Source organism: Octopus bimaculoides, chromosome 1, assembly GCF_046866305.1.
Source record: "Octopus bimaculoides isolate indiv1 chromosome 1, ASM4686630v1, whole genome shotgun sequence".
Classification (NCBI taxonomy): Eukaryota; Metazoa; Mollusca; class Cephalopoda; order Octopoda; family Octopodidae; genus Octopus; species Octopus bimaculoides.
The window spans coordinates 114,149,877-114,171,900 of NC_142928.1; the positions used below are offsets into that span (position 1 = coordinate 114,149,877).

The 22,024-nt window shown below is 38.4% G+C and overlaps 1 protein-coding gene across 1 annotated transcript in view; it reads left to right on the forward strand.

Annotated features, from left to right (window-relative positions):
* The window catches only part of LOC106876453 (dynein beta chain, ciliary), an 855,334-nt gene that overhangs the window by 306,320 nt on the left and 526,990 nt on the right, over positions 1-22,024 (forward strand). Inside the window, exons 20-21 of the mRNA XM_089350837.1 lie at positions 9,643-9,846; positions 19,233-19,634. Of these exons, the coding sequence (XP_089206963.1) occupies positions 9,643-9,846; positions 19,233-19,634 (606 nt within the window). The remainder of the gene's footprint in view (positions 1-9,642; positions 9,847-19,232; positions 19,635-22,024) is intronic.

A 22,024-nucleotide genomic window follows, 5' to 3' on the forward strand; every position in this document is an offset into this window, starting at 1 on the left:
TTATGGAGAAGGAGAAATTAAGAGGAAAGGAATGAATTTACTTTAGACTTGAAAGAGTTCAGGTCATAAGAAGTGGAGAAAAGAATTAGATGAGAGAGAGGTCTAAAGTTTGGCAGTTTAGGGGAAAAGCTATGACCCTACAGAGACTTCCTTGAGCAACTGTTCTCATGTATATGCATTACATGACCAAACCAGTTTAGTCTTCTCTCTTGCACACATCTAATTCTTCTTAAGCCTAACTTTTCTTCCAATATGCTAGCACTTTGTTGTACATGCATGCCCACAGAGCATACTAGTTTCATTATTCTCTGGTCTTCATGTCCTTTGCATTTAGGACCCATGTTTCACTACCATAATGCTTCATACTCCTCCTCTTCCTCCTGATATAAGCAAAGTGCTACACTTGGCACAAGCACAATACAAGAGCACACCTTTTGATGCAAATTTGAGGAAGGGCTACTCTAGTGTAAAACTGCAAATAATATGTAACTTCTCACATTGAACTTTTACATACAGAGGAGATGATGGTGGACCATGATGAATAATGATATGCTTGACTTGAAGATCATTCATCATTTACATTCTATGAAGCCTTCCCCAACTCATATTCTAACACCCACTCTTCATTCAGTCATCTGTGTTACCCTATTTCCTTCTTTCACTTCTCCTCTGTTGAACAGATATTCATTGCATGCAACTAATTCCCTATCTTTAATTGTCTATCACACCATTCTTATTCAATACACTTACCTACACATCCACCTTTCCTGTTCCTCTAATCTTTTCTGTCTCTCATATTCACCTTGTACTATGGCCTCACATCATTCTCTCTCCATCACTCTCTCTGCCAGCCTGTATTCACTTCTTCAGCAAGGCACCTGCACATGTCTTTCCATCACTTGAGTATAGATTGGTGAATGCATGCATTTCAGGATGGTTAGCTCCTCTTCAGCACCAGAAACTAGAAAGGTAGATGCTGAAAACGGACAAGAGAAAGTGGTCTCTCTTATTATATTCCCATTATCCACCAGCCTGGTTAGGGAGCACCACGAATCAACTTGGTGTGCTTAGACCTTATCTGTCTACAGCAAGGAAGTTTCTCCATGACAAAATACTGTGAATGACTTTCTTGTGGGTTTGAATGTGCCTTAAGTATATTTGAACTGGTAACAAGTTTGTATTTATACACATCATTGCTGAATGCTTTTGTTCCATATGTGTGTGTGTATGGTTCAAAATGTGCAAAAAAACCCCAGAAGACAGATAGGTGAGGAAACAACAACCAAGGTGTTCTAGTTTGATGCTAATACATAACTTCATGTATATATATACATGTATGCATGTGTGTGTGTATGTGTATATATATATATATATATATATATATATATATATATATATATATATATATATATATATATTTACATACACACTAAGGTCAGGGTATTTCCAGAAAAGCATTCAGCCCAAAATACTGGGCTATCAACAGTTGGGTTCCAGTCCAAAGCTGCAATTCTCTAGATGTAGAAAATCCAAGTTTCACAATGATCACACCATAAAGTGGGTTTGGCAAAGAGTAAATAATCCAAATGATGAACAGAAGACAAAGAAAATTCTTTAACACATCTTTAATGATTTGTTACAATTGTTTCTGTACCAACTCTATTTGCAATGGACATTTATGCAAAAATTAGAAGTGAAAATTTACATGAGTTTTTTGCAGTTTTAGACATTAGAGAGGCACTTCATCAGACTTGCATCAAAGGTGTGTTGTCACATTGTGCATCTTCCAGACCTTGTCTTTTGGCTTATATCATGAAGAAACAAATACATAAATAAAAGTGTAGTTATGAGATGAGTAAGTAGGGTAGAGATTATGTAGGGGGTAGATCAGGAAGAAGGATATGAAAGAGGAGGAGGAGGAAGGAAAATGAGCAGAAGAAGATGAAAGTGAAGGAGAAGAAGAAGAGGAAGAAGGAGATGACGAATAAAAAGAGAGAGCTATACAACATTGATAAATTAGGTAGGGCCAATCGGTTTATCTTGACATACATGTATACTTGTAGTCGGTCAGTACAAACAGTTCCACCATTAGTGAAATTCATCTGATAGGTGGAAATTTATTTGACCACCAGACAACATTCACCTGTAACAGTGGAAAGTAAAAAAACTATTAAATAGATAACTTGACAATTGCCCTGGAATCAAATAATGAGGATATTTATGATGTTTGCAGTGTGTGTGTGGGGTCACTGGTAGGGTGGCATAGGGATTGGCAAAAGTAGGCATACTGATGCTTAATATGTCAACTTCAAAAGTGTATAGACATGGAAGGCCATCAGTTTGAGCACTTAAGAGACTGAAATAACATATTAAAGAACATAGAATTATAGAATTCTTATCCTAAAAAAGAAATAGAGAAATGAAAAGAACATTACACTCATATTAAGCAACTGTAAATCTACTTTTGCACACCCCTGTATATATGTATACATATATTCACACACACACACATATATATATATCATCATCATCATTTAACATTCATTGTCCATGCTGGCATGGGTTGGACAGTTTAATCCGGTTGGCATGCTGGAAGGCTGCACCAGACTCTTGTCTGATTTGGCATGGTTTTCTATAGCTGGATGCCCTTCCTAATGCCAACCACTCCAAGAGTGTAATGGGTGCTTTTACGTGCCACCAGTACAGGTGCCATTTGCATGACACCAGGGTGCTTTTACGTGCCACTGGCATGGGTACCAATTTGTGTGACACTGGTATCTGCCATGACTGCGATTTTGCTCTGTTTGATGGGTCTTCTTCTCAAGCACAACATAATGCCAATGGTCTGGGTCATTGCCTCTGCAAGGCCCAACACCTGAAAGGAATTCAGCCACTTTTCCTCCGTGAAGCCCAATGCTTGAAAGGTGTTCTTTACATATCCATCATGGATGATCTTACCAGTCAGTTTCATGCTAGGAATACAATGGAGTGTTAGGTAACAATCTGGTTATATAACTTTATGCTCATCAGAGTTAGCCAATATAGAAGGGAATATGGTGACTGCTCTCTATTGTCAAGGAGGAATTGACACATCCAGTTTGTGGTTGGTGTGAAAAAGATGGTGAAACAATGGTGATGTGATATACTCGCTCTATGGGCAGATATACAAGTGCATCTTTTCCCTGACTCATGGACTCTTAGGCAACTCTTTATATATATATGTGTGTGTGTGTGTGTGTGTGTACATTTATTTGTATTCCCACTTCAGCCCCCTTTACCCAAGTATAACTATGAGACTCCTGCAGTCTTCCTCCTATGAGGGCAGTATATATTTACCAATGCAGTATATAAATATATAAGGTTATGTATAATAGCACTGTGTTTTACATAGGGGCCACTATTAACCTATGAAAGAACACTGCTCTATGGACAGATATACAAGTGCATCTTTTCCCTGACTCATGGACTCTTAGGCAACTCTTTATATATATATATATATATATATATATGTGTGTGTGTGTGTGTATGTGTGTGTGTGTGTGTGTGTGTATGTGTGTGTGTGTGTACATTTATTTGTATTCCCACTTCAGCCCCCTTTACCCAAGTATAACTGTGAGACTCCTGCAGTCTTCCTCCTATGAGGGCAGTATATATTTACCAATGCAGTATATAAATATATAAGGTTATGTATAATAGCACTGTGTTTTACATAGGGGCCACTATTAACCTATGAAAGAACACATTTCAATGCATGTACTCTCCAACCTAAAACCTCAGCACTCATTAGCGGAATATGTCCATGAGTTAAACAACAATAGCATTAGTTATGAGTTGTAGTGGTTGGTACTGGGGCTCACAGTACCTTACTGAGGCTTTGGGCAGCCAATGTTAGTTATGTACCAGGAAAGGGCTAGAAAATATTTTTGCCAATGGTAAGCACATTGTTAATGAATCTATTGAAAATGGGATCTGCAACACCTGAAAGGGTAGGATGTTCTGATGTTACTGAACCACAACAATGTGTGGTAGCATGCTATGACCCTCCTTCAACAAGGGGTTTCAACTGTCTATACCTCATGGTTATAGTACTATTGATTTGACCCCCTGATACTCTCTACTTACATATCTCTACTCAAGCCTCCCCTTTCTTCCACCTTCCTGTGTGTTTATATATGTATACCTAAACTTTTCATTATGCTTATGACCAACCACAAACATACACATATGTCAAGATAAACTGATCGGCCCTATCTAATTTATCAATGTTGTATAGCTCTCTTTTCTTATTCATCATCTCCTTCCTCTTCTTCTTCTTCTTCACTTTCATTTTCTTCTTCTGCTCATTTTCCTTCCTCCTCCTCCTTCATATCCTTCTTCCTGATCTACCCCCTACATAACCAGGCTGGTGGATAATGGGAATATAGATTATCAAACTTTGGTGTTAGAATTTGTAATGCAGGTTCTAACAACATCCACTGGATAGAAGATATGTACCACACTGCAACTACAAGGAATATGTGAGCTACTCTGCATCTACAAGGCATATGATATGGGTTTCAATGACTTCAACTAACTTCTTTTCCTGGTTACTCTTGTACCACTGCTGGAAAATTATACCTATTTACTTCAGGCTCTGACTTTCTCCATGGGTGCACTGCGAACTTATTGATTTGTTGACGTATAAGGTGTACAGCCCTTTATATTATACCTGGGTATCTTTTTGTGCTATTGAGTTTTCATGAACACACAAGGATGTTAACACATGTGTATATATATATATTTTTGCACTCGTGCAAATGTGTAAATGTATGTGTGTGGACATGTATATTTGTACACGTTAACCTATAGTGTGTCTATATATGCATATTTTTCTATATCATTTATGTGTGTGTGCATGGTAGAAGTGTATGTGTGTGTTTAGGCATATACATACAGGAGTTGGACAAAATAATGAAAATACTTTGCATCATAGCATCATAATTTTGAAATACCTATAAAACCGTTAAAATGTTTATTTTTATGTTTTTTGATATATTATTACTGTTGCTTAATATGTTTTCCTAAAATTGCTGTTTCTTTTTAGATATCATCAGAAAAAGGTAATTAAAATTCATTAAAATGACAGATCTATCAGACTTCAAAAGAGGTCGAATTGTTGGTGCTCGTATGGCAGGCACTAGTGTAAAGAAAACAGCTGAAATGTTTGATGTATCAAGAAGTACTGTCTTGAAAGTAATGACAGCCTTTGAGAAAGAGAGAACCTCCTTGTCAAAAACAAAACTCCGGAAGAAAGCCAAAACTTTCAGATAGGGACCATCGGACTCTTACACGAATTGTTAGAAAGGATCACAAAAGTACAACTCCCAAAATTACTGCAGAGCTTAAAGACCACCTGAGAACCCAGTTTCCACAAGAACTGTTCGCCAGGAGCTGCACAAAGCCGAATTTTACAGGAGGGCTGCAATCAGAAAACCACTACTTTCAAAAACAAACGTTGCAAAGCATTTAGAGTGGAGTAAAAACCTACAGAATTGGTCCCTAAAGCAGTAGAAGAATGTTATTTTCTTGGATGAGTCATCCTTTACCTAATTTCCGACCACCAGCTGAGTATACATATGGAGACAGCCAAAAGAAGCATTTAACCCAGACTGCCTTCTTCCAACTGTTAAACATGGAGGAGGATCTGTGATGATCTTTGGCGGGGGGGGGGGGGGGCTAAAGCTTGGAAATGGCTTCCCTTCATGGCAGAATTAATAGTCAAGACTATTTAAGCATTTTATCTGATCATATTCATCCTATCGTTGTGGAACTGATTCCAGAGGGAAATGCAATCTTTCAGGATGATAATGCACCAATTCACACAGTTAAAGTTGCTACTCAATGGCATGAGGAACATTCTAGTGAAGTTGAACATCTCATCTGGCCACCACAGTCCCCAGATCTCAATATTATTGAACATTTATGGTGAATTTTAGAAAAACAAGTAAGGAGTCGATATCCTCCAACAAGAACTGGAGACTGTTTTAACTGAAGAATGGACAAAAATTCCTTTGGAAACAATTCAAACTTAGTGCGAGTCCATACCTTATAGAATTCAAGCTGTAATTACTTCCAAAGGCAGTTCTACCCCATATTAAAATAAATTTGATATAAGGTGTTTCCATTATTTTGTCCAACCTCTGTATGTGTGTGTACACCTTTATATTTTGAATTTGCTCAGTTTTAGCCAATTTTTGTCTGTATGTATGTTTGTATGTGTATGAGTGTGCGTGTGTGTGTATGCATGTGTATGTATATGTATACAATTATACAAATGTATATAGGAAAACAGTCTAGATGAGATTCAGTTTGATTTTGTGCCATTGAGAGGCACCATTGATACTATATTCCTGGTAAGACAGTTGCAAGAGAAGTACTTAGCCAATAATAAACCCCTGTACTTTTGTTGACACAGAAAGCCTTTGACAGGTACCCTGCTCTCTTATCTGGTGGTCAGTGTGGAAACTAGGGATAGATCAGTGGTTGATGAGAGTTGTACAAGCTATGTACAGGCATGCTGTCTGCAAGGTGAGGATTGGCAACAAGCACAGCAATGCATTCAGTGTACAAGTAGGAGCCCACTAATGATCAGTTCTCAGCCCTCTTCTTGTTCATCATAGTTCTCCAGGCAATAATAGAGGAATTTAAGACTGGCTGCCCTTGGAAGCTCCTCTGTGCTGATGACTTTGTTCTTAATGAATCACTACCAGAAGTAGAGAAGAAATTTCAGATGTGGAAGCAAGGTCTGCAATCAAAGGGTCTTAGGGTTAATTTAGCAAAAGACCAAACTCTTAGTAAGTAGGAAAACAGATAAATCACAAATCCCTTCAGGGAGATGGTCCTGTTTGGTATATCAGAAAGGTGTAGGTAGAAACCACATAACATGTACCTGGTGCAAGTAATGGACAAATAAGAGGTGCAGCAATATCAGAAGGATTGTATGATGCCTGTGTGCAAGCATCCATGCTACACAGCAGTGAAACATGGGCTGTAACTGCTGAGGACATATGAAAGCTTGACAGAAATGAATCTAGTATGCTTTGCTGGATGTGCAATGTCAGTTTGCATGTACAACAAAGTGTAAGCATCTTGAGAGAAAAAATGGGCATAAGAGGTATTTGATGTGGTGTACAAGAGAGGCAACTGCATTGGTATGGTCATGTGGTGTGTAAGGACAAAGACAGCTGCATAAAGAAGTGCCAGTCACTAACTGTGGAGGGAACTTGTGAAAGAAGTACACCCAGAAAGACATGGTGGTAAAATATGCTCTTCGGATGTTAAGTCTCATGGAGGTGATGACAAATGATCATGACATTTGGCGATTTGCTCTGCTTGAGAAGACATGTCAAGCCAAGTAAAGCCAGTGACACCTAAGAGGCAATGACTTCTGACCAAGACCTTTGGAAATATGCTGTGCGTGAGAAGACCCAGCAAGCCAAGTGAGACCATAATCCAAGGCCTCTGCCAGAGGTGTAGCCAGCCCTCTTATGTGTGCCTTTCCTTCATTGGACACTAAACTTTGCTTCAGAAGACCTGTTGAGGCAAGTGAAATCAAAATCGAACTAAATTCGACGACTGGCACCCATACCAACATCTCTTTCATTGGACACTAAACTCGGCTGGTGAAGACCTGTTGGGGCAAGTGAAAGTGAACTCATGATGGCACCTGTACTAGTGGAGCACTAAGAGCTCCGTCCGAGTGTGATCGTTGCCAGAGCAGATGTCTAGCTTCCGTGTCAGTGGCACGTAAATAGCACCATTTGAGCGTGATTGTTACCAGCGTTGCCTTCCTGGCACTTGTGCCGGTAGCACGTGAAAAGACATTCGAGTGAGGTCGTTGCCAGTGTCGCTGGACTGGCTCCTGTGCAGGTGGCATGTAAAATACACCATTTTGAATGTGGCCGTTGCCAGTACCCGCCTGACTGGCCTTCGTGCCAGTGGCACGTAAAAGCACCCACTACACTCTCGGAGTGGTTGGCGTTAGGAAGGGCATCCAGCTGTAGAAACTCTGACAAATCAGATTGGAGCCTGGTGTAGCCATCTGTTTCACCAGTCCTCAGTCAAATCGTCCAACCCATGTTAGCATGGAAAGCGGACGTTAAATGATGATGATGATGGTGATTTAATTATAGAAAATATATTGAAATGAATATTTCCACCTAAACAACTCCATAAAGTTGATTAAAACACCCAAATTGTAATGAAAATAACCACTAAATAATTTTTTAAAATAATGAAAGGAATGTATATAGAATAACATATCACTTTAAAAAGCATCAATTGCTACAACATGGAAAGAAATCAGGGTAAACCTACTGCTATTAACCCTTTTGATACCAAACCGCCTCTGCCTTTATAGTACAGATGTCTTGTTTTCTAAAGTTGTGAATTGAAATCTTCCATCAAACCTCAGCCACAATTTATATTTTTAACAGTAGCTTAATGATAACTAGGTTATTTTACTAAATTCTTTGTTATATTTAAAGTTAATTAAAAGAAACACAGAGCATCTTAACAAAAATATAGTAACAGAAGGGTTAAATATAAACTTTAATTATAGAAAATGTATTTAAACCAATATTTCCCCTTAGAAAACAAGCATATAAAATAAAATTGACTAAAACAAGCACATGGTGACAAAAATATTCATTATATAAGAACATAATATCAAAACAAAGACATATCACTTAACTTAATTTGTTGTTCACTGCTAAAAGATCTTTTGTAATCTAAGAGTAGAAGTCCTGAATTACTCTTTAATGCAAGTAACATTGTACATAATAATACACAATACTCATATATGATAACTTACTGATAAATGTAGACGAATGACATTACATTCAACTCTTAATAAATCTAATACTTTTGTAAATCTACACTAAACTGAAAACTAGAAAATACTCAAAATTTTCTCAAAATTTCACTGTCTTCCTAAACAAAAGTTAAAATAGTTGACCAACATATTCATCTGCAGCAGCCACTAAATGTTGAACTAAGCCTATCTTTTTCCTTTGGTATAAATCACTAAAAAACCAAAATTCACATGAAGGTTAATATATGTCTGTTAATAGAGGGCTACAGTGACCACCCATCAAAGTACCCTTTATTTGTTTAAATATCCTACACTTTAAAGCAATATTTACAATCTTAATGATAAAGCTAACTGTTTCCTTTAATCTACTCTTGCGTAAACAAGTAAAACCATTATATCTACTCTTGAATTTAAAAAAATAATATCTTTCACTGTTTCTTATACAGACACACAGGTTGACAGACCAGACTCAATGATCTTATATGACTTGGACTGATGCATATATCTTATATTGTTATGTGTGTGTGTGCATATATAAAATATATATATATATATCTAAAATTTGATCTAGCACAATCCAGAAGGAAATATATTTATTGCCAGCTTTATAAACTCTTTGACCTGCAAGTAGTTTGATAAGTGCCAATGCATGAAACACTTGGACCTTGAGTTACTCTGTTACTTCTGCTAAATATTAATAAAAATATACCTATACTGATATTTTAAGTTCTATTTTTCCTGTTTGTATCAATATTCCTGTATATATGTACATATATCAATTTTATTTCCAGAAACTTCCTGATAAATGGAACAACACCAAGAAGACTGCTATCACTGTCAAACAGTATGTAGCTCCTTTACAAGCTGCGGAAGTCAATAATGTTCGTAAGAAGACTGCAATATTTGATGCTAAGCAAATAAAATATCGGGAATCCTTCTGCACTTTGGAACCATTTTACTATAAATGTGAAAATGCTTATGATATACTGGATGCTGTGAGTATAAATAATTAATATATGTTAGTTTGATGACCTTTCTATTCATGACTGGAAATGCCTCTTTTTTATAGTTTCTTCTTTGATTTGGTCTATTTAGAGCTGCTTTAGTTTAAAAACTTGATAGAAAATATGGATGTAAGCAACAACAACAATAAAATATATACAGAAGCACTCCTTTGTTTCCTACATTGTGTCAAAAGGCACGCATCTGCCAGTCCCTTTTCTTTTTACTGTACTTTTGTTTTACCTGACCTTCTGAAGAAAGGCCTTTGCCAGTCCTTTTTAACCAGTGCGACTGATGTCATTAATATTCTTTTTGGACCAAATTTACATCAACACTTGTGGGAAGATTTGAGTAAGGAGGAAATTTCTGACATTCTGGGAAAGAAGGGCTGGACATTGTGACTGGGGGTTGGACACAGCAAGTAATGAGTGGAGGAGAGATGAGAAGAATAGGAATAGCTGCATAAAGGTGGCATGAGCACAGCTAGGTCTGAGCAGCAGAGATCATTATAGTAGTGGTAAAAAAAATAAAAACCAAGAAAAGGAGACAGAGAGAATGTCTTCAAGCCAGGAGCTGAAGCTTGTCTATAGGTGAGTTTACACCACTCAGTCACATGAGCATTTTCTGGATGCAGTCCAGCATATCAGTGTGTGTAGCAGCACCATCCCAGTCATTGGGATACAGTCCTTAGGTTAAGGATGTGCTATTTCTAGGAGAAATTCTGAGTAGTTTTAAGGGCTTTAGCTGAGTATTACTCATGATTAAAGGAGTAGGATGGTATCTGTTTTCTTGCTGTTGAAAAGGAAAATATTGTCATATCCATATTAGAGGATGCTTTGGGGGTTTCTATTTATAGAGTCAGCTTGGACTTAGCATGCAGTCAGAAGAGGCTAATGCATGGTTGGAAAATATTAGGGAGGAATAAAGTAGTGTCATCTGTGTAAAAGTGAATGCTGGATGTGATATCGGGTGACTTATTGTTTTATAGAGAGACAAGAGTGGGAACAAAACTGAATTGTGATGCACTGTGGAGTTGATGAAATAAGGGACAATAAAAACTCCATCAACACATGTTAGAAAATTTCCAATTAGAGAAGGTAGAGACCATTGGCAAAAAGTTTTGATTGAAAATTCACATGCCAGACACTGTCAAAAAATCTGTTGCTTCCATCAAACTCTGCTAAATTAAGAGCTTACTGGAAAGTGATGGTTCTGAGTAATGTCTGACTGGCCATTAACGAATGAGAGATATTCAGAGCTTTGGAGGATGTCATTGTTAATAGGTATTTTAATTATGTTAAAGTTATTAGAAGTAGGTGTAATAGGGTGACAGTTAGAGAGTTTCTTTTCTTGGGAATGGGACACACTGTAGTGTATTTCCAAAAATCAAAGTAGGTCCCTGTAGTAAAGAGATATTGAAGTGTGTGGCATGTATGAGTAGTTCCAGGGCACAGTGCTTGTAGCTAATGTTGATTTGAAATGACTGAAAGTACTGTAGTGAAATATATAGTCAATACAAGGTGTTGATGTGGCTGTGTATATGATATTACAAGAGTTTATAGAGAGATGAAAGAATAAATTCAAGATCTATATATTTTTATATGAATAAGATTGTGGAGCCATCTAATGTGACTCTACTCAGAAGGCTGTAATATCATTTGACAGGAACACAGTATAAAGAAATACATGGAACAAGGTGGTAACTTTAAATACCTTTAACGCCGGCCACATGTATACATACAAGCTGAATGGAAATGGCTTGATGAACATTTATTCATATATCTACATGCATCTGCATGGGTTGTATATTTGCTGTTAACCATGGTGAGGTAGCTCATGAACAGCAGTCATGTTAGAACCTGTGCAGTGTTGTTGGTGAGAGACATGATGGTGGCGACGAAGACAGAGATTGCTGTAATGCTGTGGTGTGGTCAGTGGTTAAACCTTAGAAGATCTGGAACCAGCAGATCTTGAGGCTAGGAAGAGATGAGGTTTTATAGCTAATGGTAGGTTCAAAATTAGAGTTTAGAATAGATTGTCTCACATGATTTATTTAGAGGCTGTGATTGGTTAGGTTGCATATTGATGCGCAATAGATTAAGAGATAAATTGCGTCAATATCAACCAATCAGAGTGGTAGACACAACAGGGTCCAAACAGTAGCCAAAAGGTAGCTGTTATCTGCTACGTTCGAGTGTATGTATATATAACAGAGAGAGGAAGTTCACTAGAGTTTGCTATAGACAGATCCCCCACAAGTCATTTTGTGGGAGACAAAATAGACGATAAAAGGAAAGTATTTCTGTACCAAAGAGGTGAAAAGAGTTGCATAGCCAGCAAAACTTGATGTGCAAACATGATGGACCTATGTTCAGCTAAGTGGAAATCACGGGAATACGAAGAATTAAGGTAAATGAGAGAACATTGGCTGCTGTGAGAATGAGCAATGCCAAGAATTTGCCCGCAAAACAGTGAGTCGCTTGCAGAAGCAAAGGCTGTAGGTGCTAGAAAAGCGACAGTAACTAGCAAAGTGAGTCAAGCTATAAAGATGGTGGCGAAAGAAAGAAATTCCAACATGCAAGAAACTTCGTGTTGATCAGGCACCAAAGGAAGAAAATGCATGGAACGTTATGTGATGCACGGAAAGATGCGTTTAGAAGAGGTGGTTTGTGCATCCTACAAACCAAAGAAGAAACACGTAACAAAAACATGTAAGGAGCTTTTTTTTGCCAGATGAGAAAAGGCTCGAGAAAAACCTTCTGCTAGAATATACCTAGAAATGTGTCGGAGTGGATAGCACGAGGCAGACAGCATATATACATGTATGTATGTATGAACGTTGAGCAAAAAATTTTTTTAAATATGAACAAAACATTTAACAATCAAAACAGGAACAAGGAAAAACATTCAGCAAAGAAAGGTGTCCATCAAATAGAACAAAACATATATATACAATGATACAGAAAGAGATAAAATGTGAATATAGTGTCTATAATAACATAAGTCTATTCTCTGGAGCAGTCACTGGCAAGGCAAAGTTAAGAAATGTAAATAGTCTGAGACACAGAATGTCTGACATGCAAACACGATAACAACTGTCCAGGAAACTGGAAATCATAGGATGCAAAAGTCAAAGTGCTTGAGATACAATGCTGGCTGCTGAGACATGAGCAGTGCCAAGACTTTGCCTGTAAGGGCAGTGAGTCGCTTGTAGTGGAAAAAAAAAAATGTTGTTAGTCTGCAAGAGCGGTAGGTCACTTGCAGAGGCTAATGTTGTAAGTCTGTAAGAGCAGTGGGTTACTTGCAGAGGCTGCAGGTGCTAGCATGCAGGAGCATGAGAAAGCTGTCTGTAGCAAACTCTAGTGAACTTCCTCTCTCTATTATATATGCATACATTCAAACATAGCAGGTAACAGCTAACCTTTGGCCGCTGTTTGGACCCTGTTGTGTCCACCACTCTGATTGGTTGATATTGGTGCAATTTGTCTCTTACTCTATCATGTGCCAATATGCAACCTAACCAATCGCAGAGTAAGAGACAAATTTCACCAATATCAACCAATCAGAGTAGTGGACACAACAGGGTCCAAACAGTGGCCAAAGGTTAGCTGTTATCTGCTACGTTTGAATGTATGCATATATAATAGAGAGAAGTTCACTAGAGTTTGCTGCATATTTATTACATGAAAATATATTTTATTCTTCTTTCAATGATGATACATAGAATCAAATTGTAGAAGGTAGTTAAATGAAGTAATCTATGCAAGAAAGTTCAGAGATAGAAAATGTAGAATAACAGCTAAGTGGTGGTGGACATAGCAACAACATGGATGGCTCTAAAAACTAATAAGCAAAAGGATGGGTTCGCAAGCTGTTATTATTAATGGAAAGCCAGACATTCTAGAAACTTCCAAGAGAAATGCTAAGCTTCTTGAATAATTAAGATTCCCATGACACAGACGCTTTGAGAAACTTAGAAAAGGGAGGTTACTCTATGATCTTTCTTGCAAGGGAGATCATTCAACTATTTATCTACCTACACCACTACAGTACATTTGGCTAAATGATACTAGAGTATCATTCAGCGTGATGAAACAACACATAATTCCAAATATTTGTAAAGTACAGGTTTGAATAGAACAAAACCAAGTACTTCTAATAAGGTATGGTAATGATCTTGTCTCGTTCAAACTTATTAAATAATTTCAAACAAATGTGTCCAGCATTTACAACTAGCCTTTGTTGAGATGTTGGAAAACATTTTAGGGGAAAAATATACACATTTACAAAATTACCTATATTTGCAAGGAATATCAACATCATCTTCATCATCATTTAATGTCCATTTTCCATGTTGGCATGGGTTGGACGGCTTGATTGAAAACTGCTAAGCCAGGAAGCTGCACCAGGTTCTGATCTGATTTGGCAAGGTTTCTACAGCTGGAGGCCCTTCCTAATGCCAACTACTCTGAGAGTGTAGGGGTGTGTTTTATGTGCCACCAGCATGGATACCATTGACCTGACACCAGCATTGGCCACCACTACAGTCTTACATGGCTTGACAGGTCTACACAAGCATGGTATATTGTCAAACGTCTCAGTCGCCTGTAACTGCCTCCATGAGGCCCAATGCTCAAACAGTGCTGTTTATGTGCCACTGGCTTGGGTGCCAGTCAGACGACATTGGCATTGGCCACAACTACGATTTCACTTAACTCAACAGGTCTTCACAGGCACAGCATATCATCCACCATTTGATGGGTGCTTTTAATAGGCCAGTTACGTGACACTGGCATTGGTCACAACTACGATCTCACTTGGTTTGATGGGTTTTCTCAAGCACGGAATATCGCCAAAGGTCTCAGTCACTTGTCATTGCCTCCATGAGGCCCAACATTCAAAGATTGTGCTTCACCACCTTGTCTCATGTCTTCCTGGATCTACCTGTTCCATAGGTTCTCTCTACCATTAGAGTGTAACACTTCTTCAAACAGCTGTCCTTGATCATACACATCACATGACTAAACCAGTGCAGTCATCTCTCTTGCACACCACATCTGATGCCTCTTATGTCCAACTTTTATCTCAAGATGCTTGCACTCTGTTGTGCATGCACAGTGACATTACTCATCCAGTGAAGCATACTAGCTTTTTTTCTTAAAAGCCTATGCTTGTCCTCTGCAGTCACAGCCCATGTTACACTGCTGTGTAGCATGGCTATTCACACACAGGCATCATACAATCTGCCTTACACTCTGAGTGAGAGGCCCTTTGTTACCAGCATAGGTAGAAGCTCTCTGAACTTTGCCCAGCCAATTCTTATTCTAGCAGCTATGCTCTCGGAGCATCCACCCCAACCACTGACCTTGTCACCTAGGTAATGGAAGCTATCAATTACCAGTTTTACCCCTAGCTTGTGATGAAATCTATTTTCTGTACATTTTTAGTATTTATTGTACCTATTCACCTTCCACATGCAAAACCTATTTTTCCAGTTAACCTTCCTTTGATATTTCTGCACTTCTTATGTGTCCATAGCTTACACTGGGTACATCTTACGGAGTTTCTACCTACACCTTTTCTACTGATCAAGCCTGGCTCTCTACCTGAAGGGATTTGTGATTTGTCTGCTTTCCAACTTATTAAGACTTTGTTTTTTGCTAGGTCAACTCTAAGGCCCTTCGATTCTAGACCTTGATTCTGTACTTGAAACTTCTCTAGTTCTGGTACTGATTCAGCTATAAGAGCAAGGTCATCAGCATAGAGGTGCTCCGAGGGGCAGCCTGTCTTGAATTCTTCTGTTATTGCCTGGAGGACTATAAGAGGGGCCTGAGGACTGATCTTTGGTAAACCCCTACTTGTACCCTGAATTCTTCACTATACTCATTGCCAACCCTCACCTTACTGACAGCGTCTCTGTAAGTGGCTTGTACAGCTCTTGCCAACCACTCATCTTTCCCTAGTTTCTGCATTGACCACCAGATAAGGAATCAGGGTACCCTGTCAAAGGCTTTCTCCATGTCAACAAAGGCCAAGTACTGAGGTTTATCTTTGGCTAGGTATTTCTCCTGCAGCTGCCTTACCAGAAAAATAGCATCAGTGGTGCTTCTCTCTAGCACAAAACCAAACTGCATCTCATCTAAACTAACTCTTTCTAGTTAGTTGGGCTATGACCCTCTCCATAACTTTCATCACCTGATGCGACAGTTTGATACTTCTGTAATTACTTCTATCCTAAGGCATCAAATTTACCTTTCTAGCTGTTGACTATGGTGCTTCTACACCAGTCATTAGGTATAACTCCTTTGTGTACCACCTGGTTAACTACATGGGTGACAAGACCATAGCCTATACTGCCAGATATTTTAAGCATCTCAGCAGTGATTCCTGATGGGCTGAAGGCTTACCCTGTCTTCATATCTTTCATTGTTTTATCTACCAAGGTACAGTCAATTCGGAAAGCTGGTCCCTCAGTTGGGTCAACATTTGGCAGACACTGTTTCTCCCATTCATTCTCTTCATTTAGTAGCCTTTCATAATGGCTTTCCAAGTCTCTTTTTTTGCAGCATCATTAAATGCAAGTAACCCATCATCCATGTAGACACATCATGATTTTCTCTCACACACTGTCTTGCAATTCGAAACACTTCAAGTCTCTGGTCTTCATGACACAGAAAATTGGCAAAGTCTTCTTTTCTGCTTCCCCTCTGGCTAAGTGTACCTTTCTCCTAGCTTCCATTTTGGTTATCTGATACAGTTCCCTGCTACCAGCACACTTCCAGTCTTGTTTCTTTTCTCTACTGGCCTTGTCAACTATCATGTTCCACCACCATGTCACCTTAGATCAAGAGGGGACTTTGCTCCTGCCACAGACCTGGTCAGTAGCCCTCAACAGGTTGTCCCATAGGAACTTGCAGTTTTCTTCCATGTTATATGATGCTATATCCCCCTCTTTTTCATCAAAAGCTTTGAGTAATACATCTCTAAACCTCTGTCCATTCAGAGGATCCTTAAACTTCTAGACCTTTCTTTTCCACACTGGTTGTTTTTGGCCCTGCTCCCAAAGTTGCTAACAACTAACCTTTGTTGTGGGGTGCATTATTCACCTGGGTAAGTTTTGGCATTTATAAGTAGCCAACTTTCTCATTTCTTGGTGAGAATGTAGTCAATCTGACTAGTGTTCCCACCGGATTGGTAGGTGAACAAGTGGCTGGCAGGTTTCCTGAACTTAGTATTGCAGATCATCAGATCATTTGCGTCACAGAACTCCAGCAGCCTGGTTCCCTCCTAGTTGCAGGAACCAAATCTGTTGCCACCATGCTCACTATGGAAGCTACCTGGATGTTGTCCACCATGCCCATTGAAGTTGCCAGCTACAAAGAGAAGGTCCCTGTAATTCGTTGATGAGGTAGTGTGCAAGAATGTGTCATAAAATAGGTCTTTCTGTTTATCAGGTAGATCTGGCTGAAGGGCATAGGCTGAGATAATGGTTGCTAACCCATGTTGCAGTAGTAGTCAAATCTTAAGTATTCTATCACAGACTCTGACTACTTTGATTACTTTATCAACCCATTTCTTGGCAAAGAGTATACTGATGCCCCCAATCCCATCACTGTTCCATACCCAGAAAATCTATGCTCTTTGCCTGTGAGGAACCTAGCAGAACCTCCTCTCTGTTTTGCTTCTTGGATGCAACACAAATCTACATGCCTCCGTTTGAGCATCTCAGGGAGACAGCATTTTGCATCTGAAAAGAAAACTCATGTGCGTTTGGCAGACAGTGTAAAAGTACAAATAGGTTTCAACCTGAATACACATCACCATCATTTTATTCACTTCGCAATCACTTTGTTTACCAGGAAACAGACACTAGATAGTGGTGGAAGGGAGAGAGCATTCTGTATAGGTAACCATTAGAGTTGCTAGGAGAAAGACTTCCAGTAGAGGTTAGAGGAGAAAGACTTCTGGTACAGGCTGTAGAGGTGGGTGAGGAGGGCACACCATGGAAGCACTATTTTCTAGCTAAAGGTGGTGTAACATATCCACAAATAAAGCAAATGCTGCTAATTAACAATGAACATGGGAAAGCAAGGATACAGACATAATATGGGCAAGCGAATATAGTGGGTAACAAAATGGAGAGAGAGAGAGAGAGAGAGAGAGAGAGAGAGAGAGAGAAAGAGAGAGAGGTGAAATTTTCAAGAATTAGGGCTGCAGTAGATGAAAACAATAGAACATTTGGATAAGATAGTGGGTAGCAAAACAAATGAAGAGATGTAATATTTTGAGATTTAGAGCAACAGTAAACAGAAACAATCAAAATATCTATATTTGAAAAATTATCAAAATATTAATATTTGCAGAAATATTAAAATGTCAACATTTGCAGAATGATCAAAATACCAATTTTTGCAGTATTATCAAAATACTATCAAAATATAATTTGTGGAGCTATACAAATACTAACACTTTAGCATTCAGATTATTCAGTCACATGTAATGCTTATTTATTCATTGTTTTGAATTTATCATGTATTATCATATAGCCTTGACATTTTGATCAGATTGTTTATTTTTATAATAATATTGTAGGATATATTTGAGAGGTTGGATTTAGCCTGTTTGAACATAAAACAAGTTAAATATTTGGGCCTGATAAAACTGGTTTAAATGCAAACGGATTAATACAAGTAAACATTGAATTTCCATTTATATAGCAATATCCACATTTACAAAATAATCACGTTTTCAGAGCTACCAAACTATTTTCATTTGCAAAAACTAGAGGTGAAAGAGATTTTAAAGTGGGTTTGTTATTTTGTTGTCAGTATTTATGCCAAAATGGCCAAGATAGTAAAGTGACAAACTAAATGCATTTCAGCACATTGCTTTATTGTGCAATTTCAAATCCTGCCAGTGTTAATTTTATCTTTTATATATAAGTGGTTGACAGAACAAGTTGCAATAATAAATGATATTGAATGATTCAGTTGACTATTCCCCATCACTTCTGAAAATTGATAAAATGCCTAATCAAAAGAAATCACTTTTAAAATATTCTAAAATGATAGAAATTAAAAGTACAATACTGTATAGTTTTCTGAAACCAGTTCCTCTTGTAAGTTCAGTACACTTAGAAAATCAATATTATAATATTTTACAAACAATAATAGAAAGAAATTTACTATTGACTATTATGATCTTTGTTTTCATTTGTTTTTCAAGACCATTAATTTATAAATGCTCTTAAAGAAATAATATCTGCCATAATCTGTAAATGTATTTGTGTATTCAATTGAAGAACTTAACTGAGTTCTATCTGAAATATTGATTGAATAAATTTAATTATCAATATCTCACACTTCTGGCTTATTTTTAGACTCATGTGGAAATATACACTATGGAAAAAGAAATGGAAAGTCTTCAGATATCTGCTGCTCTATTTGAAGTAAACATTCCCGACTTCAAACAACTGAAGCAATGCCGCAGGGATCTACGTTTGCTGAAGCATCTTTGGGATTATATTGAAATTGTGTGTTCCTGTATTTCAGAGTGGAAATGTACACTGTGGGTAGACATTAATGTTGACCATATGGACATGGCTTGTAAGATATTTGCAAAGGACATCAGGATGATGGATAAAGAATTGCGAACATGGGATGTTTATTCAGGAGTAGAAAGTAATGTGAAGAATGTAATAACATCACTTCGTGCCATTGGAGATTTACAGAGCCCAGCTATTCGTGATCGTCACTGGCAACAGTTGATGACAGCTACAAAGGTAAATGAATTCTAGGTTTTTTTGTAGCCCAATATTCCATTATTTTTCTCATTACTATATGTAATGATGACAACAAGTCATTACATTCACTTCTAAAACATTCCTGTCCAGGGGTTTACAAAACATTCCTCATAACCTATATAAAATTTAGATCCAAATTCTGTTTGCATGTGTGCTCCTTGTTTTCAGATTAAACTGTGCATTGTGATGGTAAAATGTTTTGACCTATGTACTTTTAGGCATAAGCGCTTGTACCTGAAGAAATTTCAAAGGAATCTGATTACTAGAAGAATTTTGTACACTAATATAGCAAAGCATGAAAAAACTTGTTGCCACTTATTAATTGGAAAAAAATTAAAAGAATATGTTAACAGCATACATGCACGCACACATCTCATTTAGACTCAGATACAAGTCATGCATAAGTATATCATGCACATACACATGAACACATGCATATACATATGCATGCACATGCATACATACACACATACATGCATGTAATATTTATTCCCACCTATACGTGAGAGTTCTATAAGAACAGACGATACTGCTATTTTAACCTCAGGAAGATCCCTCATCCAGCTGGTTATTCAGTGCTCTTTGCACTTGATATATATATTGCAGGTGGGGAGAGATCTCCTTACTATCCTAGCTTGGAGACCACCATATCACATGATTTCAATCTTATTTGATTATCCTCAGTGATGGATACTTGTCTGCTAGACATAGTGGTAGGTTTTTCTAGCTCACAATATATATGAAAACAGTGTCATACAGTCACTGGTCTTGCAACTAGCAAACTAGCTTGTTAAGGAAATCTCTATTAGGGATGAAAGCAGTGTTTATACCGAGAAGTAATGTTTATTGCCACATAAACATAGGTGTTCTATAGGAACCGAAAATACTGTAATTTTAATCGCAGGAGGATGCTTCCTCCAGCAAGGCCAGTGACTGTGTGACACTGTTTTTCTATATATTGTGAGCTGGGGCAACTATTGCTATGTCTAGCAGATGAGAATCAATCATTGAGGATGATCAAATAAAATCAAAATCATGTGACATGGTGGTCTCTGAGCTAGAATAGTAGGGAGTTCTCTCCCTGCTTGCAATATATATGAAGTGTGAAGTGCACTGAATAATTAGCTGGGAGGCACCCCCTGGGGTTAAAGTAGCAGTATCATCTGTTCTTATAGAACATGTTTATGTGGCAAAAAACATTACATCGCAGTATAAATACTGATTTCATCATCATCATCGTTTAACGTCCGCTTTCCATGCTAGCATGAGTTGGACGATTTGACTGAGGACTGGTGAACCAGATGGCTGCACCAGGCTCCAATCTGATCTGGCAGAGTTTCTACAGCTGGATGCCCTTCCTAACGCCAACCACTCCGAGAGTGTAGTGGACGCTTTTACGTGCCACCGGCACAAGGGCCAGTAACACGGTACTGGCAACAGCTATGCTCAAAATGGTGTTTTTTACATGCCACCTGTACAGGAGCCAGTCCAGCAGCACTGGCAACGACCTCGCTCGAATGATTTTCTAACGTGCCAGTAAGGCGATGCTGGTAACGATCATGCTCAAATGGTGCTATTTACAGGCCACTAGCACGGAAACTAGACAGCTGCTCTGGCAATGATCACACTCGGACAGTTCTGTTAGTGTTCCACTGGCACAGGTGCCAGTCATCGAATATGGTTCAATTACGATTTTAATTTCACTTGCCCCAACAGGTCTTCGCAAGCAGAGTTTAGTGTTCAATGAAGGAGATGTTGGCATGGGTGCCAGTCGTCGAATTTGGTTCGATTTTGATTTCAAATTCACTTGCCTCAACAGGTCTTCGCAAGCAGAGTTTAATGTCCAATGAAGTAAAGATATGAATAAGTGAACTGGCTACACTTCTGGTAGAGGCCACATTATGCTCTCACTTGGCTTGCCGGGTCTTGTCACATGCTGCATATTTCCAAAGGTCCCGGTCACTAGTCATTGCCTCGGTGAGGCCTAAAGTTCGAAGGTCGTGCTTCACCACCTCATCCCAAGTCTTCCTGGGTCTACCTCTTCCACAGGTTCCCTAAACTGCTAGAGTGTGGCACTTTTTCACACAGCTATCCTCATCCATTCTTGCCACATGTCCATACCAACGCAATCGTCTCTCTTGCACACCACAACTGATGCTTCTTAGATCTAACTTTTCTCTCAAGGTACTTAGACTTTGTCGAGTATGCACACTGACATTACACATCCATTGGAACATACTGGCTTCGTTTCTTGTGAGCTTACGCATGTCCTCAGCAGTCACGGCTCATGTTTCACTGCCATGTAGCATGGTTGTTCGTACACATGCGTCATACAGTCTGCCTTTTACTCTGAGTGAGAGGCCATTTGT